This window comes from Amblyraja radiata, chromosome 45 (assembly GCF_010909765.2).
Source record: "Amblyraja radiata isolate CabotCenter1 chromosome 45, sAmbRad1.1.pri, whole genome shotgun sequence".
NCBI classification, from domain to species: domain Eukaryota; kingdom Metazoa; phylum Chordata; class Chondrichthyes; order Rajiformes; family Rajidae; genus Amblyraja; species Amblyraja radiata.
In genome coordinates this window covers 761690-780864 of record NC_046000.1, presented here as the reverse complement: position 1 = coordinate 780864, position 19175 = coordinate 761690, and the positions used below count along the sequence as shown (strand labels likewise).

Here is a 19175-nt window from a genome sequence, read left to right as displayed (position 1 = left end):
ATTTTCTCATTCTGCGTGTACAAAACATCAGGAGATGTCTGGACGAGGAAAAACCAGCGGCAAAGCTCGGGCCAAGGCCAAGTCTCGCTCGTCCCGGGCTGGACTGCAGTTCCCGGTCGGTCGTGTTCATAGGCACTTGAGGAAAGGCAACTATGCTCAGCGGGTGGGTGCAGGAGCCCCGGTCTATCTGGCTGCTGTGCTCGAGTATCTGACGGCTGAAATCCTCGAGCTGGCCGGCAACGCGGCCCGGGACAACAAGAAGAGCCGCATCATCCCCAGACATCTGCAGCTGGCCGTCCGCAACGACGAGGAGCTCAACAAGCTGCTGGGAGGGGTGACCATCGCTCAGGGCGGTGTGTTGCCCAATATCCAGGCCGTGCTGTTGCCCAAGAAAACCGGCGTAGCGAACAAGTAAGCGAGAGAAACTCAACATAGTGACCCAAAGGCTCTTTTCAGAGCAACTCACCATGTCTGTTGAAGGGCAGATCATCGATTATGTTTAGTGCGGGACAAGTGTTCCTTGTTGTCGAAAACCGACTGCACATTGAGTTGTCTACACGGTGGCGGAGCGGTAGACCAACTGCCTTACAGCGCCAGAGACCCTGGTGCGATCCTGACTACGGGCGCTTCCTTGTACACAATTTGTACGTTCTCCCCGTTTCCTCCCACACTCAAAAAACGTCCACGGTTGTAGGTTAATTGGTTTGATATAAATGTTTAAAAATATATGTTTATGGACAGGTTATTATTCATAAACCGGGGTCAAATCCTCACTTAGGTGTAAAAGTTGGTTCAGTGAAAGGACCGAGAACTTGTGATCTTGATAAGAAGAGATTTCAGGGGACTTACAACACAGGAGGTTACAGTTAATACATCATGTTCACCACAGCAATTAAACCACATCAACAGCAGTACCTTGTTCATATTAGTCTGCTCTATATGTAACGTTGTGGGTGAAATATTTGGAGACAGAGACAAGCTGAGGGAATAAGATAAAGTTTCCGTGTCAGTGCAGAGGACGGGAACGTAACAGCGACACCAGGACTGAGAAGAACCGCAACATTTAGAACTCAATGGAGGAGGACAAAGGGGTTAATTAAGAGAGTGCAAAAAGAGCATGAATGAAAGCTTGCGGGAATATAAAAACAGACTGTAAAAGCTTCTTTAGATATGTAAATAGTATCAGATTAGTGAACACAAATATAGGTCCCTAACATGCAGAGACAGATGAATTTATAATGGTGAAACAAGGAAACATAGAAACATAGAAATTAGGTGCAGGAGTAGGCCATTCGGCCCTTCGAGCCTGCACCGCCATTCAATATGATCATGGCTGATCATCCAACTCAGTATCCCGTACCTGCCTTCTCTCCATACCCTCTGATCCCCTTAGCCACAAGGGCCACATCTAACTCCCTCTTAAATATAGCCAATGAACTGGCCTCGACTACCCTCTGTGGCAGGGAGTTCCAGAGATTCACCACTCTCTGTGTGAAAAAAGTTCTTCTCATCTCGGTTTTAAAGGATTTCCCCCTTATCCTTAAGCTGTGACCCCTTGTCCTGGACTTCCCCAACATCGGGAGCAATCTTCCTGCATCTAGCCTGTCCAACCCCTTAAGAATTTTGTATGTTTCTATAAGATCCCCTCTCAATCTCCTAAATTCTAGAGAGTATAAACCAAGTCTATCCAGTCTTTCTTCATAAGACAGTCCTGACATCCCAGGAATCAGTCTGGTGAACCTTCTCTGCACTCCCTCTATGGCAATAATGTCCTTCCTCAGATTTGGAGACCAAAACTGTACGCAATACTCCAGGTGTGGTCTCACCAAGACCCTGTACAACTGCAGTAGAACCTCCCTGCTCCTATACTCAAATCCTTTTGCTATGAAAGCTAACATACCATTCACTTTCTTCACTGCCTGCTGCACCTGCATGCCCACTTTCAATGACTGGTGTACCATGACACCCAGATCTCGCTGCATCTCCCCTTTTCCTAGTAGGCCACCATTTAGATAATAGTCTGCTTTCCCGTTTTTGCCACCAAAATGGATAACCTCACATTTATCCACATTATACTGCATCTGCCAAACATTTGCCCACTCACCCAGCCTATCCAAGTCACCTTGCAGTCTCCTAGCATCCTCCTCACAGCTAACACTGCCCCCCAGCTTAGTGTCATCCGCAAACTTGGAGATATTGCCTTCAATTCCCTCATCCAGATCATTAATATATATTGTAAATAGCTGGGGTCCCAGCACTGAGCCTTGCGGTACCCCACTAGTCACTGCCTGCCATTGTGAAAAGGACCCGATTACTCCTACTCTTTGCTTCCTGTTTGCCAGCCAGTTCTCTATCCACATCAATACTGAACCCCCAATGCCGTGTGCTTTAAGTTTGTAAACTAATCTCTTATGTGGGACCTTGTCGAAAGCCTTCTGGAAGTCCAGATACACCACATCCACTGGTTCTCCCCTATCCACGCTACTAGTTACATCCTCGAAAAATTCTATAAGATTCGTCAGACATGATTTACCTTTCGTAAATCCATGCTGACTTTGTCCAATGATTTCACCACTTTCCAAATGTGCTGCTATCCCATCTTTAATAACTGACTCTAGCAGTTTCCCCACTACCGATGTTAGACTAATTGGTCTGTAATTCCCCGTTTTCTCTCTCCCTCCCTTCTTAAAAAGTGGGGTTACGTTTGCTACCCGCCAATCCTCAGGAACTACTCCAGAATCTAAAGAGTTTTGAAAGATTATTACTAATGCATCCACTATTTCTGGAGCTACTTCCTTAAGTACTCTGGGATGCAGCCTATCTGGCCCTGGGGATTTATCGGCCTTTAATCCATTTAATTTACCCAACACCACTTCCCGGCTAACCTGGATTTCACTCAATTCCTCCAACTCCTTTGACCCGCGGTCCCCTGCTATTTCCGGCAGATTATTTATGTCTTCCTTAGTGAAGACGGAACCAAAGTAGTTATTCAATTGGTCCGCCATATCCTTGTTGGAAATGACAGAACAGTTAAATGAGTTCTTTAGTTCTGTCCTCACTATGGAAGACACAAACAATCTCCCAGAAATACTAGGGGACCGAGGATTTAATGAGAGGAAGGAACTGAAACTAATTCACATTAGTCAAGAAATGGTGTTAGTAAACCGTTGGGAATGGAAGCAAATAAATCCCCACGGCCTGATGGTCGACATCCCAGCGTACTCAAGGAAGTGTACCCCAGAAATCATGGATGCATTGGTGATCATTTTACAATTTTCACTCGACTCTGGATCAGTTCCTTGTACTGGAGGGTAGAAACTGTAACTCCACTTTTTTGGATGTTTTCAAGAGAGAGTTAGATTTTGCTCGTAGGGCTGAAATAATTAAGGGATATGGGGGAAAAAGCCGAAACTGGGTACTGATTTTAGATGATCAGCCGTGATCATAATGAATGGTGGTGCTGGCTCAAAGAGCCGAATCGCCTTGTGCTGCACCTTTTTCTATGTTTCTCACTTTAGGTAGCTCCGGCATTCTCTTTCTCTCTATCCCTCCCCCACACAAGACGCACTAGCTTCTTAGCTAGGAATGGCCTGTTAATTTTATCATTGCTTCTATTTTGCATATCTTTCATTCATTGTTCTTTACCTTTCCATATCGCTTGTTTCCCTTTTCCCTAACCAGCCTGAAGAAGGGTCTTGACTTGAAACGTCAACCTCTCCAGAAATGCTGCCTGTGCCACTGAGTTGCTCCAGCTTTTTGTGTCTATGGACTGAGCAGTGTTCATCCATTTGTCCAATCATCTTTGATTCTGGTCGTTCAAGTTGCTGAACCAGGCCATGATGCAATTATAGAAATTAAATAACGTATTTGTTGGCATACTGTATTTCCCCAGTCTTAGAAGTAGAAACATTGATGCACTTTCTTTCTGATTGCATCAATGTGCTGGGGCCAGGACAGATCTTCAGAAACATGCATGCCCAGGAATTTGATACAGTTGCATATGGATGTGCAGAGACCCAGTTCCCTGAGCTTGGTCTTGGACTGTGGCTGATTTCCCTTTGTCCATCTCCCTGCTGTCAGTGCTGGAGCTGTACTGGGCAGTCTCCATGCAGTTCTGAGATGGTTTGTGCAGGTCTGTGCCCTTACAGTGTTGGGAGTGGCTGGTGCAAATCTCTCAGACCACAGGCTGTGTGGTCTGTACTGGGCTGTGACTTCACAGTGTAGTGCAGGGGGTGTTCCTGTCTTTATCTGTACACGAGGGGTTGGTGTTGGAAATCTGTTGCCCCACAGGGAAGTGTGAGGTCCATGTCATTACATTATTGTGCGGTGTGATGGTCAAATAGTGTGTTTTCCAGGCCTGTCTCCTTGCAGTACAGTGCAGGGAAGTTTTATTGTTTCCTGTTGGTACACGTGACAATAATAAACCTAAATCTTTTTAATTCACACAGTGAGTGCCAGTCATCTGTCATTGTATAAAATACAAGTCATAAAGTGATAGAGCTGTACAGCATGGAAACCTTGTCCATACCAACTAAGTTGACATATCGGGCCAGTCTCTTTTACCTACTTTTGGCCCATATCCCTCTAAAACCTTCCTGGCCTTGTATCTGTCCAATGTCATAATTGTATCCGCACCTATAGATTCTTCTGGAAGCTCATTCCAGATGTGGACGACACTCTGAATAAAAGTGTTGCCCTGAGGTTGCTCTTATGATTAGGAACAGTCAACATGGATTTGTGCCTGCAAGGTCATGTTTGACTAAACTTCTTGAATTTTTTGAAGAGGTTACTAGGGAAATTGATGAAGGTAAAGCAGTGGATGTTGTCTATATGGACTTTAGTAAGGCCTTTGACAAGGTTCCTCATGGAAGGTTGGTTAAGAAGGTTCTACTGTTGGGTATAAATGCAGGAGTGGCAAGATGGATTCAACAGTGGCTGAATGGGAGACGCCAGAGGGTAATGGTGGATGGCTGTTAGTCGGGTTGGAGGCAGGTGACTAGTGGGGTGCCTCAGGGATCTGTGTTGGGTTCTTTGTTGTTTGTCATGTACATCAATGATCTGGATGAAGGTGTGGTAAATTGGATTAGTAAGTATGCAGACACCAAGATAGGGGGTGTTGTGGATAATGAAGAGGATTTCCAAAGTCGACAGAGTGATTTAGGCCATTTGGAAGAATGGGCTGAAAGATGGCAGATGGAGTTTAATGCTGATATATGTGAGGTGCTACACCTTGGCAGGACAAATCAAAATAGGACGTACATGGTAAATGGTAGGGAATTGAAGAATGCAGTTGAACAGAGGGATCTGGGAATAACCGTGCATAGTTCCTTGAAGGTGGAATCTCATATAGATAGGGTGGTAAAGAAAGCTTTTGATATGCTAGCCTTTATAAATCAGAGCATTGAGTATAGAAGCTGGGATTTAATGTTTAAATTGTACAAGGCATTGGTGAGACCAAATCTGGAGTATGGTGTACAATTTTGTTCGCCCAATTATAGGAAGGATGTCAACAAAATAGAGTACAGAGGAGATTTATTAGAATGTTGCCTGGGTTTCAACAATTAAGTTACAGAGAAAGGTTGAAAAAGTTAGGTCTTTATTCTCTGGAGTGCAGAAGGTTAAGGGGGGACTTGATAGAGGTCTTTAAAACGATGAGAAGGATAGACGGAGTTGACGTGGATAAGCTTTTCCCTTTGAGAATAGGGAAGATTCAAACAAGAGGACATGACTTCAGAATTAAGGGACAGAAGTTTAGGGGTAACATGAGGGGGAACTTCTTTACTCAGAGAGTGGTAGCGGTGTGGAATGAGCTTCCAGTGGAAGTGGTGGAGGCAGGTTCGTTGGTATCATTTAAAAATAAATTATATAGGCATATGGATGGGAAGGGAATGGAGGGTTATGGTATGAGTGCAGGCAGGTGGGACTAAGGGAAAATAATTGTTCGGCACCGACTTGTAGGGCCGAGATGGCCTGTTTCTGTGCTGTAATTGTTATATGGTTATATGGTTAAATGTATCTCATTTCACCTTCATTGTGTGCCTTTTTTTTATGAATCCTCTACCCTGGGGGAAAAAAACTGTTCATTCAGTTTATCCTGCCCATCAGTTTCAGGTACACATCAAAAAGGTCACTGTTTAGCCTTCAATGCTGCAAAGTTAAAAGGCCCAGCCCATCCATCCTCTCCCTATAATGCAAGCCCAGGTAACATATGGTGCATCTCTTCTGCACCCGTTCCAATTTAATGATATTCTTAACTGCCAGTCAGGCTGCAGATCGACATGAGAATGGCAGAGAGCAAGGACCAGCTCGTTCATGTGAGCTGAGCGAAGGTGTTCCACAAAACGATCGCCCAGTCTGCGTTTGGTCTCGCCTATGTATATGAGTCCACATCTTGAAATACAGATACAGTAGGTGAGGATGGAGGAGGTGCAAGTGAACCTCTGCCTAACCTGAGAGGACTGTCGGGGTCCCTGGACAGGGTCGACGGAGGAGGTATAGCGACAGATTTTGCATCTACTGTGGTTGCATTGGAAGGTACCTGGGAATGGGGTGGTTTGGGTGGGAAGGGATGAGTTAACCAGGGAGTTAGAAACATAGAAACATAGAAATTAGGTGCAGGAGTAGGCCATTCGGCCCTTCGAGCCTGCACCGCCATTCAATATGATCATGGCTGATCATCCAACTCAGTATCCCGTACCTGCCTTCTCTCCATACCCTCTGATCCCCTTAGCCACAAGGGCCACATCTAACTTCCTCTTAAATATAGCCAATGAACTGGCCCCGACTACCCTCTGTGGCAGGGAGTTCCAGAGATTCACCACTCTCTGTGTGAAAAAAGTTCTTCTCATCTCGGTTTTAAAGGATTTCCCCCTTATCCTTAAGCTGTGACCCCTTGTCCTGGACTTCCCCAACATCGGGAGCAATCTTCCTGCATCTAGCCTGTACAACCCCTTAAGAATTTTGTAAGTTTCTATAAGATCCCCTCTCAATCTCCTAAATTCTAGAGAGTATAAACCAAGTCTATCCAGTCTTTCTTCATAAGACAGTCCTGACATCCCAGGAATCAGTCTGGTGAACCTTCTCTGCACTCCCTCTATGGCAATAATGTCCTTCCTCAGATTTGGAGACCAAAACTGTACGCAATACTCCAGGTGTGGTCTCACCAAGACCCTGTACAACTGCAGTAGAACCTCCCTGCTCCTATACTCAAATCCTTTTGCTATGAAAGCTAACATACCATTCGCTTTCTTCACTGCCTGCTGCACCTGCATGCCCACTTTCAATGACTGGTGTACCATGACACCCAGGTCTCGCTGCATCTCCCCTTTTCCTAGTCGGCCACCATTTAGATAATAGTCTGCTTTCCTGTTTTTGCCACCAAAATGGATAACCTCACATTTATCCACATTATACTGCATCTGCCAAACATTTGCCCACTCACCCAGCCTATCCAAGTCACCTTGCAGTCTCCTAGCATCCTCCTCACAGCTAACACTGCCCCCCAGCTTAGTGTCATCCGCAAACTTGGAGATATTGCCTTCAATTCCCTCATCCAGATCATTAATATATATTGTAAATAGCTGGGGTCCCAGCACTGAGCCTTGCGGTACCCCACTAGTCACTGCCTGCCATTGTGAAAAGGACCCGTTTACTCCTACTCTTTGCTTCCTGTTTGCCAGCCAGTTCTCTATCCACATCAATACTGAACCCCCAATGCCGTGTGCTTTAAGTTTGTAAACTAATCTCTTATGTGGGACCTTGTCGAAAGCCTTCTGGAAGTCCAGATACACCACATCCACTGGTTCTCCCCTATCCACGCTACTAGTTACATCCTCGAAAAATTCTATAAGATTCGTCAGACATGATTTACCTTTCGTAAATCCATGCTGACTTTGTCCAATGATTTCACCACTTTCCAAATGTGCTGCTATCCCATCTTTAATAACTGACTCTAGCAGTTTCCCCACTGCCGATGTTAGACTAACTGGTCTGTAATTCCCCGTTTTCTCTCTCCCTCCCTTCTTAAAAAGTGGGGTTACGTTTGCTACCCGCCAATCCTCAGGAACTACTCCAGAATCTAAAGAGTTTTGAAAGATTATTACTAATGCATCCACTATTTCTGGAGCTACTTCCTTAAGTACTCTGGGATGCAGCCTATCTGGCCCTGGGGATTTATCGGCCTTTAATCCATTTAATTTACCCAACACCACTTCCCGGCTAACCTGGATTTCACTCAATTCCTCCAACTCCTTTGACCCGCGGTCCCCTGCTATTTCCGGCAGATTATTTATGTCTTCCTTAGTGAAGACGGAACCAAAGTAGTTATTCAATTGGTCCGCCATATCCTTGTTCCCCATGATCAACTCACCCGTTTCTGACTGCAAGGGACCTACATTTGTTTTAACTAATCTCTTTCTTTTCACATATCTATAAAAACTTTTGCAGTCAGTTTTTATGTTCCCTGCCAGTTTTCTTTCATAATCTATTTTTCCTTTCCTAATTAAGCCCTTTGTCCTCCTCTGCTGGTCTCTGAATTTCTCCCAGTCCTCCGGTATGCTGCTTTTTCTGGCTAATTTGTACGCATCATCCTTCGCTTTGATACTATCCCTGATTTCCCTTGTTATCCACGGATGCACTACCTTCCCTGATTTATTCTTTTGCCAAACTGGGATGAACAATTTTTGTAGTTCATCCATGCAGTCTTTAAATGTCTTCCATTGTATATCAACCGTCAACCCTTTTAGAATTAATTGCCAGTCAATCTTGGCCAATATATGGTACAATAAGAATTTGGAAACAAATAAAATTATCTTTAAAATTAAGAAATCTATCACTGTTAATGCCAATAGCGAATAACCCTTTATTTAAACCATCTCTTATTGATAAGACATATAACCAATGGGAAAGTCTCGGAATTAGAAGGATCGGGGATATGTATGAAATGGGAAACTTACTATCATTCCAACAATTACAATTAAAATTTAAATTGAAAAACAACCAATATTTTAAATATCTTCAGATTTGCGATTTCGTGAAAAAATATATACAAGGATATCAAAAAGTAACTCCTGACTTATTGGAAGAGGCAATGAATATTGAAGCTGACTCACAAAAATTAATATCATATTTATATAATAGTATTCTAAATATAGACCTACCATCGACAGAGGTACTTAGAGAAGAGTGGGAACGGGAACTAATGATAAAAATTACGAAGGTTAAATGGGAAAAATACCTGATATATATTCACAAATGTTCAATTAATGTAAGACATAATTTAATTCAATTTAAAATTGTACATAGATTATATTACTCAAAAACAAGATTGAACAAATTTTATCCAAATATATCCGCCACTTGTGATAAATGTCTAGCCCAAAAGGCAACTATAACACACTCCTTAGTCTCCTGCATAAAACTTTATAGATTCTGGAATGATATTTTTGAAATATTTACAAAATTATTCAAGACAAGAATGGAACCTAATACTGAAATGATTATATTTGGCGTAATGGAAGATGGGAATAAATTGAACACATCTCAAAATCTATTCCTTAACTATGGTTTAATAATAGCAAAAAAATTAATTCTTAAATTTTGGAAAGGTACATCAATACCAACGCTTAAAATGTGGATTGCAAGTATGTTGGACACCGCTCATCTTGAGGAAATGCGATTCCTCCTAATGGATAAATCAGACCAATTCATAACGAGTTGGTCTCCATTCGTCGTTTTTTTGGAATCATATGGTGCAACACAATTGTAAAAAATAACTGTTTCAGGACTGGACGAGGGTTGGTCAAGACTATAAATAATGATCTCCTCTTTTTTTTCTTTTTTTTTTTTTTTCTTTTTTTCTCTCTATTCTCTCTCTCAACTTTTTTCATTTACTCGTTTTCTTTTTTCACACACTATATATTTCACATCTTTCTATCCTTTACTATCTAACTTCTTTTTCTTATTCTAATCTTTTTTCAGTGTAACAAAAAAAAAAAAGAAGTTGTACATAAAATGTATTATGAAAATATATATTAGGCACTTTGGTGCCATATGACTGTACTTACTTCTAATAAAATAAAATATTAAAAAAAAAAAAAAAAAAAATCTTGGCCAATTCACGTCACATACCCTCAAAGTTACCTTTCTTTAAGTTCAGAACCATTGTTTCTGAATTAACAATGTCACTCTCCATCCTAATGAAGAACTCAACCATATTATGGTCACTCTTGCCCAAGGGGGCACGTACAACAAGACTGCTAACTAACCCTTCCTCATTACTCAATACCCAGTCTAAAATAGCCTGCTCTCTCGTTGGTTCCTCTACATGTTGATTTAGATAACTATCCCGCATACATTCCAAAAAATCCTCTTCCTCAGCACCCCTGCCAATTTGATTCACCCAATCTATATGTAGATTGAAGTCACCCATTATAACGGTTTTGCCTTTGTCGCACGCATTTCTAATTTCCTGTTTGATACCATCTCCAACTTCACTACTACTGTTAGGTGGCCTGTACACAACACCCACCAGCGTTTTCTGCCCCTTAGTGTTTCGCAGCTCTACCCATACCGATTCCACATCCTGCAAACTAATGTCCTTCCTTTCCATTGCGTTAATCTCCTCTCTAATCAGCAACGCTACCCCGCCTCCTTTTCCTTTCTCTCTATCCCTCCTGAATATTGAATATCCCTGGATGTTCAGCTCCCAGCCTTGGTCACCCTGGAGCCATGTCTCCGTGATCCCAACTATATCATAGTCATTAATAGCTATCTGCACATTCAACTCATCCACCTTATTACGAATGCTCCTTGCATTGAGACACAAAGCCTTCAGGCTTGTTTTTACAACACTCTTACCCCTTATACAATTTTGTTGAAAAGTGGCCCTTTTTGATTTTTGCCCTGGATTTTCCGGCCTGCCACTTTTACTTTTCACCTTGCTACCTATTGCTTCTACCCTCATTTTACACCCCTGCAGAGGGAATGGTCTCTGCAGAAGTCGGAAAGGGGTGGAGATGGGGAAATGTGGCTAGTGCTGGGATCCTGTTGTAGGTGGCGGAAATTTCAGAGGATTATGTGTTGTATGCGAATGTTGATGGGTTGGAAGGTAAGGACTAGGGGTACTCTGTCTCTGTTGTCACTAGGAGAGGGGGAGCAAGGGGTACTGAGGAGACAGGAATGAGGGCCTCGTTTATGATGGGAGAGGGGAACCCCCATTCCCTAAAGAATGAGGACATCTCACATGTTCTAGTATGGAACACCTCATCTTGAGCACAAATGTGGTGTAGACGGATGAATTGAGAGTAAAGGATAGAGTCTTTGCAGGAAGCAGGGTGGGAAGAAGAATAGTCAAGATAGTTGTGGGAGTCAGTGGGTTTGTAATAGATGTTAGTCAATAGTCTATTTCTTGTGATGGAGTCTGTGAGATCAAGAAAGGGGAGGGAGATGTCTGAGATGGTCCAAGTGAATTTGAGTGCAGGATAAAAATTGGTGGTGAAGTTGATGAAGTCCATGAGTTCTGCCTGGATGCAGGGGATAGCACCGATGCAGTCATCAATGTAACGGAGACAGAGTTCGAGGACAGGGCCAGTGCATGCCTTGAGCAAGGATTGTTCAACGTACCCAGAAAGAGACAGGCATAGCTGGGGCCCATGCGGGTGCCCAGAGCTATGTCTTGGATTCTTCAGTGAAATTGTCTCTCATTCCGTGACAGGCGCTGCCGCAGCCCGGGGGGAGGGGCAGAGAGAGCTGTCCATCAGAGGCACAGGCACGGGCAGTCACTGCGCACAGACAAATCACAGAGACGTTTCGCTATAAAATCTGCAACTGGAGAAATGAACTAGAAACTGTAACTGCGATAGAAAAGTGAACAAAATATAATATCGTTTCCGAGCCAGAGCAATGAAAAAGATCAACGAAAATTCATGATAGAGATAAAGAACAATGAAAGAGGTGAGAGATGCAGCCAGTCAGAATTATGTAAACAGTAAACGTGAGATAAAATAAAACTGATCTGATTATGGGGGCAGAGTTAATGTAGATGCAAGATGGCGGCGCGTTCAGACGCAGCGGCTTTGCGCTCCCAAGTCCGAGTCAATTCGGAGCAGCTCGGTACCGAACGCGGCTGTGAAAAGAAGGTATTTAAAAACCCCAGAACCCCAAGAAACCCTAGAAACCCCAGTACCCCCAGAAACCATAGTAAGAAACTCACCTCCAGGATGAGGAAATCCAGGACCCACATTGCAATCCCGACGGGTCGCACATGGAGCCGCACGGAACTGCTCAATATCGGACGTGGCTGCGAGAAACTGGCTTGTGAGTACTACAGCACCCTCACCAAAATCCCGATGGAGCTGGGCAGAACAGCCCCCTGGATCACCACCCCGGAGGGCAGGAGACGGAGCAAGCGCCGGGAGCGAAAGCAGAAACGTGGAAGGCGAGCGGGGGTGCAGGACAGGCTACGGAGGGCTCCACAAAGACCATCGCTCCCAAGCGTCTTTCTCGCAAATGTCCGGTCACTCACCAACAAGCTGGATGAGGTAAGGCTCTGGATCAACACCCAGCGATCCCTGAAAGACTGCTGTGTGCTGATCTTCACAGAGACCTGGCTCAGCGCGCTGGTTCCCGATGGGGCTGTGGACCTAACCAAACGGTCACTGCATCGTGCTGATAGAACAAAGACTCCGGTAAGAGCAAGGGCGGCTGGCTCTGTATCTATATCAACAATGACTGGTGCACCAACCACACTACAGTAGAGAGCTACTGTTCCCCAGACCTGGAATACCTAGTGATTAAATGTAGGCCGTTTTACCTGCCTCGGGGGTTTACTGTGGTTATCATCATGGCCATATACATCCCACCACAGGCTAATGCTAACCTAGCGCGAGCACAGCTGCACTCGGCCATCAGTAAGCAGCAGGATGCTCACCCCGACGGTGCCTTCTTGTTGAAGGGGACTTTAATCAGGTCGACCTACGAGCTGCACTCCGCAAATTCCACTAGCATGTGCAGTGCCCTACCAGGGGCTCAAACACGCTGGATAAAGTGTACACCAACATCAAGGACGCTTACAGAGCTTTCCCCTGCCCATCCCTGGGACAATCCGATCACCTCTCACTGTTTCTTGTGCCTGCATACAAACCCCTCATCCGTAAGACCAAACCTGCAATAAGGACGATCAAAATATGGCCCAAGGATGCCACCCTACAACTCCAGGACTGCTTTGATCGCACCGACTGGGACCTGTTTGCACAACAGGCAACCAGTGGTACAGAGGTAGACTTGGAGGAGTCCACATCCACTGTGCTCTCCTACATCAACTGCTGTGTGGAGACTGTCACAGTGGACAAGCAAATAAAGATATTCCCAAACCGGAAACCCTGGATGAACAAGGAGGTTCAGAATCTGCTAAGGGCACGCAACAATGCCTTTAAATCCAGGGACACTTCTGCCTGAAGTGCTGCCAGGTCAAACCTGAACAAAGGCATAAAAAAGGCCAAAGATATCCACAGGCAAAGGGTGGAAGACCACTTCAATACCGCGGACACCAGAAGCATGTGACAGGGTGTCAGGGACATCACTGACTATAAGAGCAGCCCCGCCTGCCTCCACGGTGATATCAGATTGGCCAACGAACTAAACACCTTCTTTGCCCGCTATGAAACTGGCAACACTACCAGGAGTGGAATAACCCCAGCCATGGCGGAGGGACAGGCCTTAACACTGAGCACTCAGGAGGTACAGTACGCTCTGCGTAGGATCAATCCACGCAAGGCTGCAGGCCCGGATGGAGTCCGGGGAAGGGTACTAAAGGACTGTGCTGTACAGCTGGCGGAGGTATTCACGAGAATCTTCAATCTATCTCTATCTCTGGCAACGGTCCCCAAGTGCCTGAAAACAGCCACCATAGTGCCGGTGCCGAAAAAGTCTAAAGTCACCAACCTGAACGACTACCGCCCGGTTGCCCTAACTCCAATCCCAATGAAGTGCTTCACAAGGCTGGTCCTCTCCCACATTAAATCCAGCATCCCTGCCTCACTGGACTCTCATCAATTTGCATACAGGGCAAATAGATCGACAGAGGATGCCATCTCTCTGGCTCTTCACACTGTCCTGACTCACCTGGATAGACAGGGCACTTACGTGAGGATGCTCTTCATTGACTATAGCTCTGCATTCAATACGGTCATCCCCACCAAGCTCACCACCAAACTCCACCAGCTAGGCCTCAGCTCGCCGATATGCGATTGGATCCTGAACTTTCTGATGGAGCGACAGCAGGCAGTGAGACTGGGCCCGCACCTGTCCTCCACTATCACCCTGAGTACCGGCACACCACAGGGCTGTGTACTAAGCCCCATGCTCTACTCCCTCTTCACTCACGACTGTGTTCCTGCATTCGACACCAACACCATCGTGAAGTTTGCAGACGACACAACAGTGATTGGGCTGATCACCAACGGTGATAAAACAAAATACAGAGCGGAGGTGCAGAACCTGGCGGATTGGTGCGCACGTAACAACTTGTCACTAAACACCTCCAAGACCAAGGAGCTGATTATTGACTTCAGGAGGTCCCATAATGGAGAATACGCCCCAATCTCCATTTACGGGGAAAGTGTGGAGAGAGTGTCCAGCTTTAAGTTTCTGGGCATTCACATTTCAGAGGATCTCACATGGTCCACCAACACCGCTGCGCTGGTCAAGAAGGCACTTAAAAAAGACTGGTCTGCCCCAACAGCTGCTGACTACCTTCTACCGCTGCACCACAGAGAGCATATTAACGTATGGCATCTCTGTGTGGTATCTCAGCTGCACGGAGGCGGAGAGGAGAGCTCTTCAGCGTGTCGTCCACAGAGCGCAGAGGATTATTGGGACACAGCTACCAGCCTTGGAGGGCATCTACCACACACGGTGCCTCAGGAAGGCCGTCAGCATCCATAAAGGCTCCTCACACCCTTGTAACGGACTGTTCGAACTACTTCCCTCCGGCAGACGTTACAAGGCCTTCTACGCCCGAACCTCCAGACTCAGAAACAGCTTTTTTCCCAGAGCTATAGCGGCTCTGAACCGGCCCTGCTGAGTGCCCCCCATCCCCCCTGGACTGTCTCCCTCAGATGGTCACGTCGCACAGTTAATTTATTTATTTTATTTTTTTGACATCGGTTGGAAGCTGCATACTAATTCTCGTTGCACTGATGTGCAATGACAATATAAGATATTATTATTATTGTTATTATTATTATTATTATTATTATTAGATAGTGAGAAATGTCCGTACAGACAAAGTCAAAATCAGGTGAGGAAGGCAAGGGTCAGAAGGCAACTAAGGGTTGTATTATACTCAGAAGGTGATTGAAATGTGGGATATAACAAAATATGCTGAAAGGGAATCCAGTTTTGACCATTTTGATTAATTTATCAGTTCATTAAAGGCCATTGGGATGAGGGAACATGGGTCCACAAGGGATATTTGGGCTCTCAAGACTCAAGAACGTTTAATTGTCATATGTATCCGCAATGGAAAAATGACATTGACACTTGCTGCAGCTACACAGTAGCACGCAGATCATAATGAATAATTAAACGTACATTAAATTAGTAACCACATTACGTGGTAACCAAAATTGTGCAACTACTGAAATCCATGGTGCCGCCAAAAACCTGGTGCACAGGAAATCACTGAGGTTGTGTCATGTTTAAAAGCACTGTAATTACTGGAAAGAAGCTGTTCTTGAAACTGGTGAGCATGTTTTTCAGATTCGTCAACTTTCATTCTGTTGGTAGGACCAAAATGTGTTCACAACCAGGGTGTAGTGGGTTTTTAGCAATATTAGCTGCCTTTTAAAGCATTGCCTTCTACAGATCGCTCAGATGTTGGAGAGGTTATACCTGTGAGTGACCTGGTAGTGTCTCCCCTGTAGTTTTCTTTGTTCAAGGGCATTTGAGTTGCCAAACCAGACCGTGATGCAACTGTACACCTGTAAAAGTTAAATAAAGTATTTGTCAACAAACTGAATTGACCAATCCTTTTGGGAAATAGAGGAAGGAAAAAATAAGTGTATATCATGTGTAGACAGCTGAGATGAAGCAAATCTAGTAACTTAAGTGGAAAAGCAAAAGACCAAAAAGAGGACACTAGATATCTTTGGCAGAGAAGGTTATAAAAGGGGTGGATTTGTGAATATTAAGAGCTAAAGGTAACTCAGGAGAGATTAGGGTCGCTGAAGGATCAATGTGGATGTCTATATTTGGAGCCATGGAGAATGTTACATGAACTGAGGGATTCAGTGAAGAGAACTTCGATGTCTGGTAACATATCAACGTTGAGAGGCATAGATAAGGTAGACAGTCAAAACATTTTTGCAGGTTGCAAATGTCCTGTACCAGCGGGCATAGCTGTAAGATGAGAGGGAGAAAGCACAAAGGACTATGTGGGACAGGTTTTTTACTAAGCATAGTGGGGGTCTTGTTTGCATTGCCTGCGTTGGTGGTGGCAGATACAATAGTGGTGTATAAGAGGCTTTTAGATAGGCACATGGATGTGCAGGGAATAGAGAAGTATGGATCATGCATCGACAGATGAAATCAGGCATCATGTTTGGCACAAACATTATGGGCTGAAGGACTCATACTGTTTTACGTTCAATCTGGAAAGAGGTACTGGTGGTCTTATAGTGCAAAACGAAGAGTAAATCCCAGGGGCCTGATCAAGGCTATCTTTGGACATTGTGTGAAACCAGGGAAGAAAATGCAGAGGCTCTGCAGAGATATTTGTATTACTGTTAGGCATGGCTGAGATACCGGAAGACTAATGTGGTCCCTTTACTTAAGAAAGACAGTTCAGGAAAGGCAGGGAACTACAGACCAGTGAGCTTAATGTTAGTGGTGGGAAAGTCACTGGTGGGGATTATGAGAGGATTCACTTGCACTTGGAAAGGCAAGGACTGAGGAGGAACAGTCATAATGATTCTGTGGATGAGAAATCATGCCTCAAGAATTTGACTGGGTTTTTCAAAAAAGGGACCATGGAAATTGGCGAGGGAAGGGCAGTAGATGTTGCCACATGGACTTTAGCAAGGCCTTTGACATGGTCATGTATGGCACACAGGTCCAAAAGTTAGACCATAAGGGATCCAGGGTGAGCTATTCAATCGATAGAAAACTGGATATAGACGTGTTTGTGTCGAGCTGTTTTAGAGTTTGGCCTATGACCAGTGGTGTGCTGCAGGGATCAGTGCTGGATCCACTGTTGATTATCATCTATGTCCATGATTTGCATGAGTATGCGATTGCCTTGGTTAGTAAGTTGATGAATAATAAATTAGTGGTACAGTCGACAGCGAATAAGGTTAACTAAGATTGCCACAAGATTTAAATCAGCTGGGACAGAGGCCCAAGGAATGGCAGATGGAACTTAACTTGAACAAGTGCATAGTTTTTCATTTTGGCTGAACAGTAAATGTCACCAGACTGTTGGAAGGATGTGGTTTTGCTGGAGAGAGTACAAAGGAAATTCAGCAGGATGTCTGGATTGGAGGACTTTAGCCATGGGGGAGCTTGGAGAAGCATGGTCTGTGTTTCAAAAACATGAGGCGATAGGTTTGAGGTAAGGCACATGGAGTTTTAAAGGAAATCGAAGGGTTCTTTTTACAAAGGGATTGATTGATATCTGAATCATGTGCCAGAGAAGGTGGTGGAATCAGATACAGTCACTGTGTTTAAGAAACATTTAGACAGATGGATAAATATGTAAAGCATAGAAGATGAAGTCCCAATGCAAGCAAATGGGATTAATATACGTGGGCAAAAAGATCAGCATGAATGCGGTGGGCCAAAGGCTCCATTTATTGGCTGGATGACTCTGTCCATCTGAATATAAAATGATCATATTTAGTGGGGAAAAGAAGCAGATTCTCCAAACATATCACCAACTATTTGTCCTGGTACAACCACATTGTTACTAGGGCTAAGGTGCCACACCAGCGCCTCTACTTTTCAGAATAACAAAGCATTTTAGCAGCTCTCCAGTGACTATCAATGTCTGCTTATGCACCACTATAGACATCATTTATCCAGCAGCATCATAGCTTGCTGGTCTGTCCGGTATCTCAAAAAATGTGGAGAGTTGTGGAAACAGCCCAGTCCAACACAAACCAGCCTGCTCCATCAACTTAATCTACAGCTCATGCTACCTCAGGAAAGCACCCAACATAATCCAAGGACCACTCACAACCTGGTCATTCTATTTCCTCTCCTCTGCTGTCAGGTAGAAAATATGCCAGTTTCAAATCACGTACCAACAGATTCAAGAACAGCTATTTGCCCGCTGTTATCAGACTGTTGACACCTTTCATATGTTTCCAATCTTCCAATCCACCTCGTTGTGGCCCCTTGCACTTTGTTTTCTTTTTGCACTAATATATTGTATGAGTGAACGATTTCCCTGCATTATATGCAAAATAAACGTCGTCACTGTACATTGCTACATTTGACAATAATAAATCAACTCAAAAAACCAAGAGATGACAAAGGCCTGAGGTTCACACAAACTCAGGGTCATGTTGCATGATTTGTAATAACTCGCATGCAGACGCAGACAGAATTAGTGAACTTAACAGGTTACCTGATGTAATCAGGTTATTATCTGAATGGTGGCCAATTAGGAAAGGGGGAGATGCAACGAGACCTGGGTGTCATGGTACACCAGTTATTAAAAGTAGGCATGCAGGTGCAGCAGGCAGTGAAGAAGGTGAATGGTAAGTTAGCATTCATAGCAAAAGGATTTGAGTATATGAGCAGGGAGGTTCTACTGCAGTTGTACAGGGTCTTGGTGAGACCACACCTGGAGTATTGCGTACAGTTTTGGTCTCCTAATCTGAGGAAAGACATTCTTGCCATAGAGGAAGTACAGAGAAGGTTCACCAGACTGATTGCTGGGATGTCAGGAATTTCATATGAAGAAAGATTGGATAGACTCGGTTTGTACTCGCTAGAATTTAGAAGATTGAGGGGGGATCTTATAGAAACTTACAAAATTCTTAAGGGGTTGGACAGGCTAGATGCAGGAAGATTGTTCCCGATGTTGGGGAAGTCCAGAACAAGGGGTCACAGTTTAAGGATAAGGGGGAAATCTTTTAGGACCGAGATGAGGAAAACATTTTTCACACAGAGAG

General features: G+C 44.4%; 1 protein-coding gene across 2 annotated transcripts; it reads left to right on the top strand.

Annotated features, from left to right (window-relative positions):
- The first annotated feature begins 7 nt into the window (after window positions 1-7).
- Window positions 8-18155, top strand: LOC116968548 (histone H2AX). Of its 2 annotated transcripts, XM_033015317.1 has the most exons (3): window positions 8-400; window positions 3161-3166; window positions 18145-18155. In XM_033015317.1, the coding sequence occupies exons 1-2, from the start codon at window positions 35-37 to the stop codon at window positions 3161-3163; spliced, it is 369 nt and encodes a 122-aa protein (XP_032871208.1). In that variant the 5' UTR covers window positions 8-34; the 3' UTR covers window positions 3164-3166; window positions 18145-18155. The 2 variants fall into 2 exon arrangements, with proteins under 2 accessions (XP_032871208.1, XP_032871207.1); XM_033015316.1 differs by lacking the exons at window positions 3161-3166; window positions 18145-18155 and having other exon boundaries at window positions 8-415.
- Window positions 18156-19175: the final 1020 nt, after the last annotated feature.

Bases quoted from the DNA above. Each gene is read 5' to 3' on its own strand.
- LOC116968548 (XM_033015316.1), top strand. From the start codon at position 35: ATGTCTGGACGAGGAAAAACCAGCGGCAAAGCTCGGGCCAAGGCCAAG.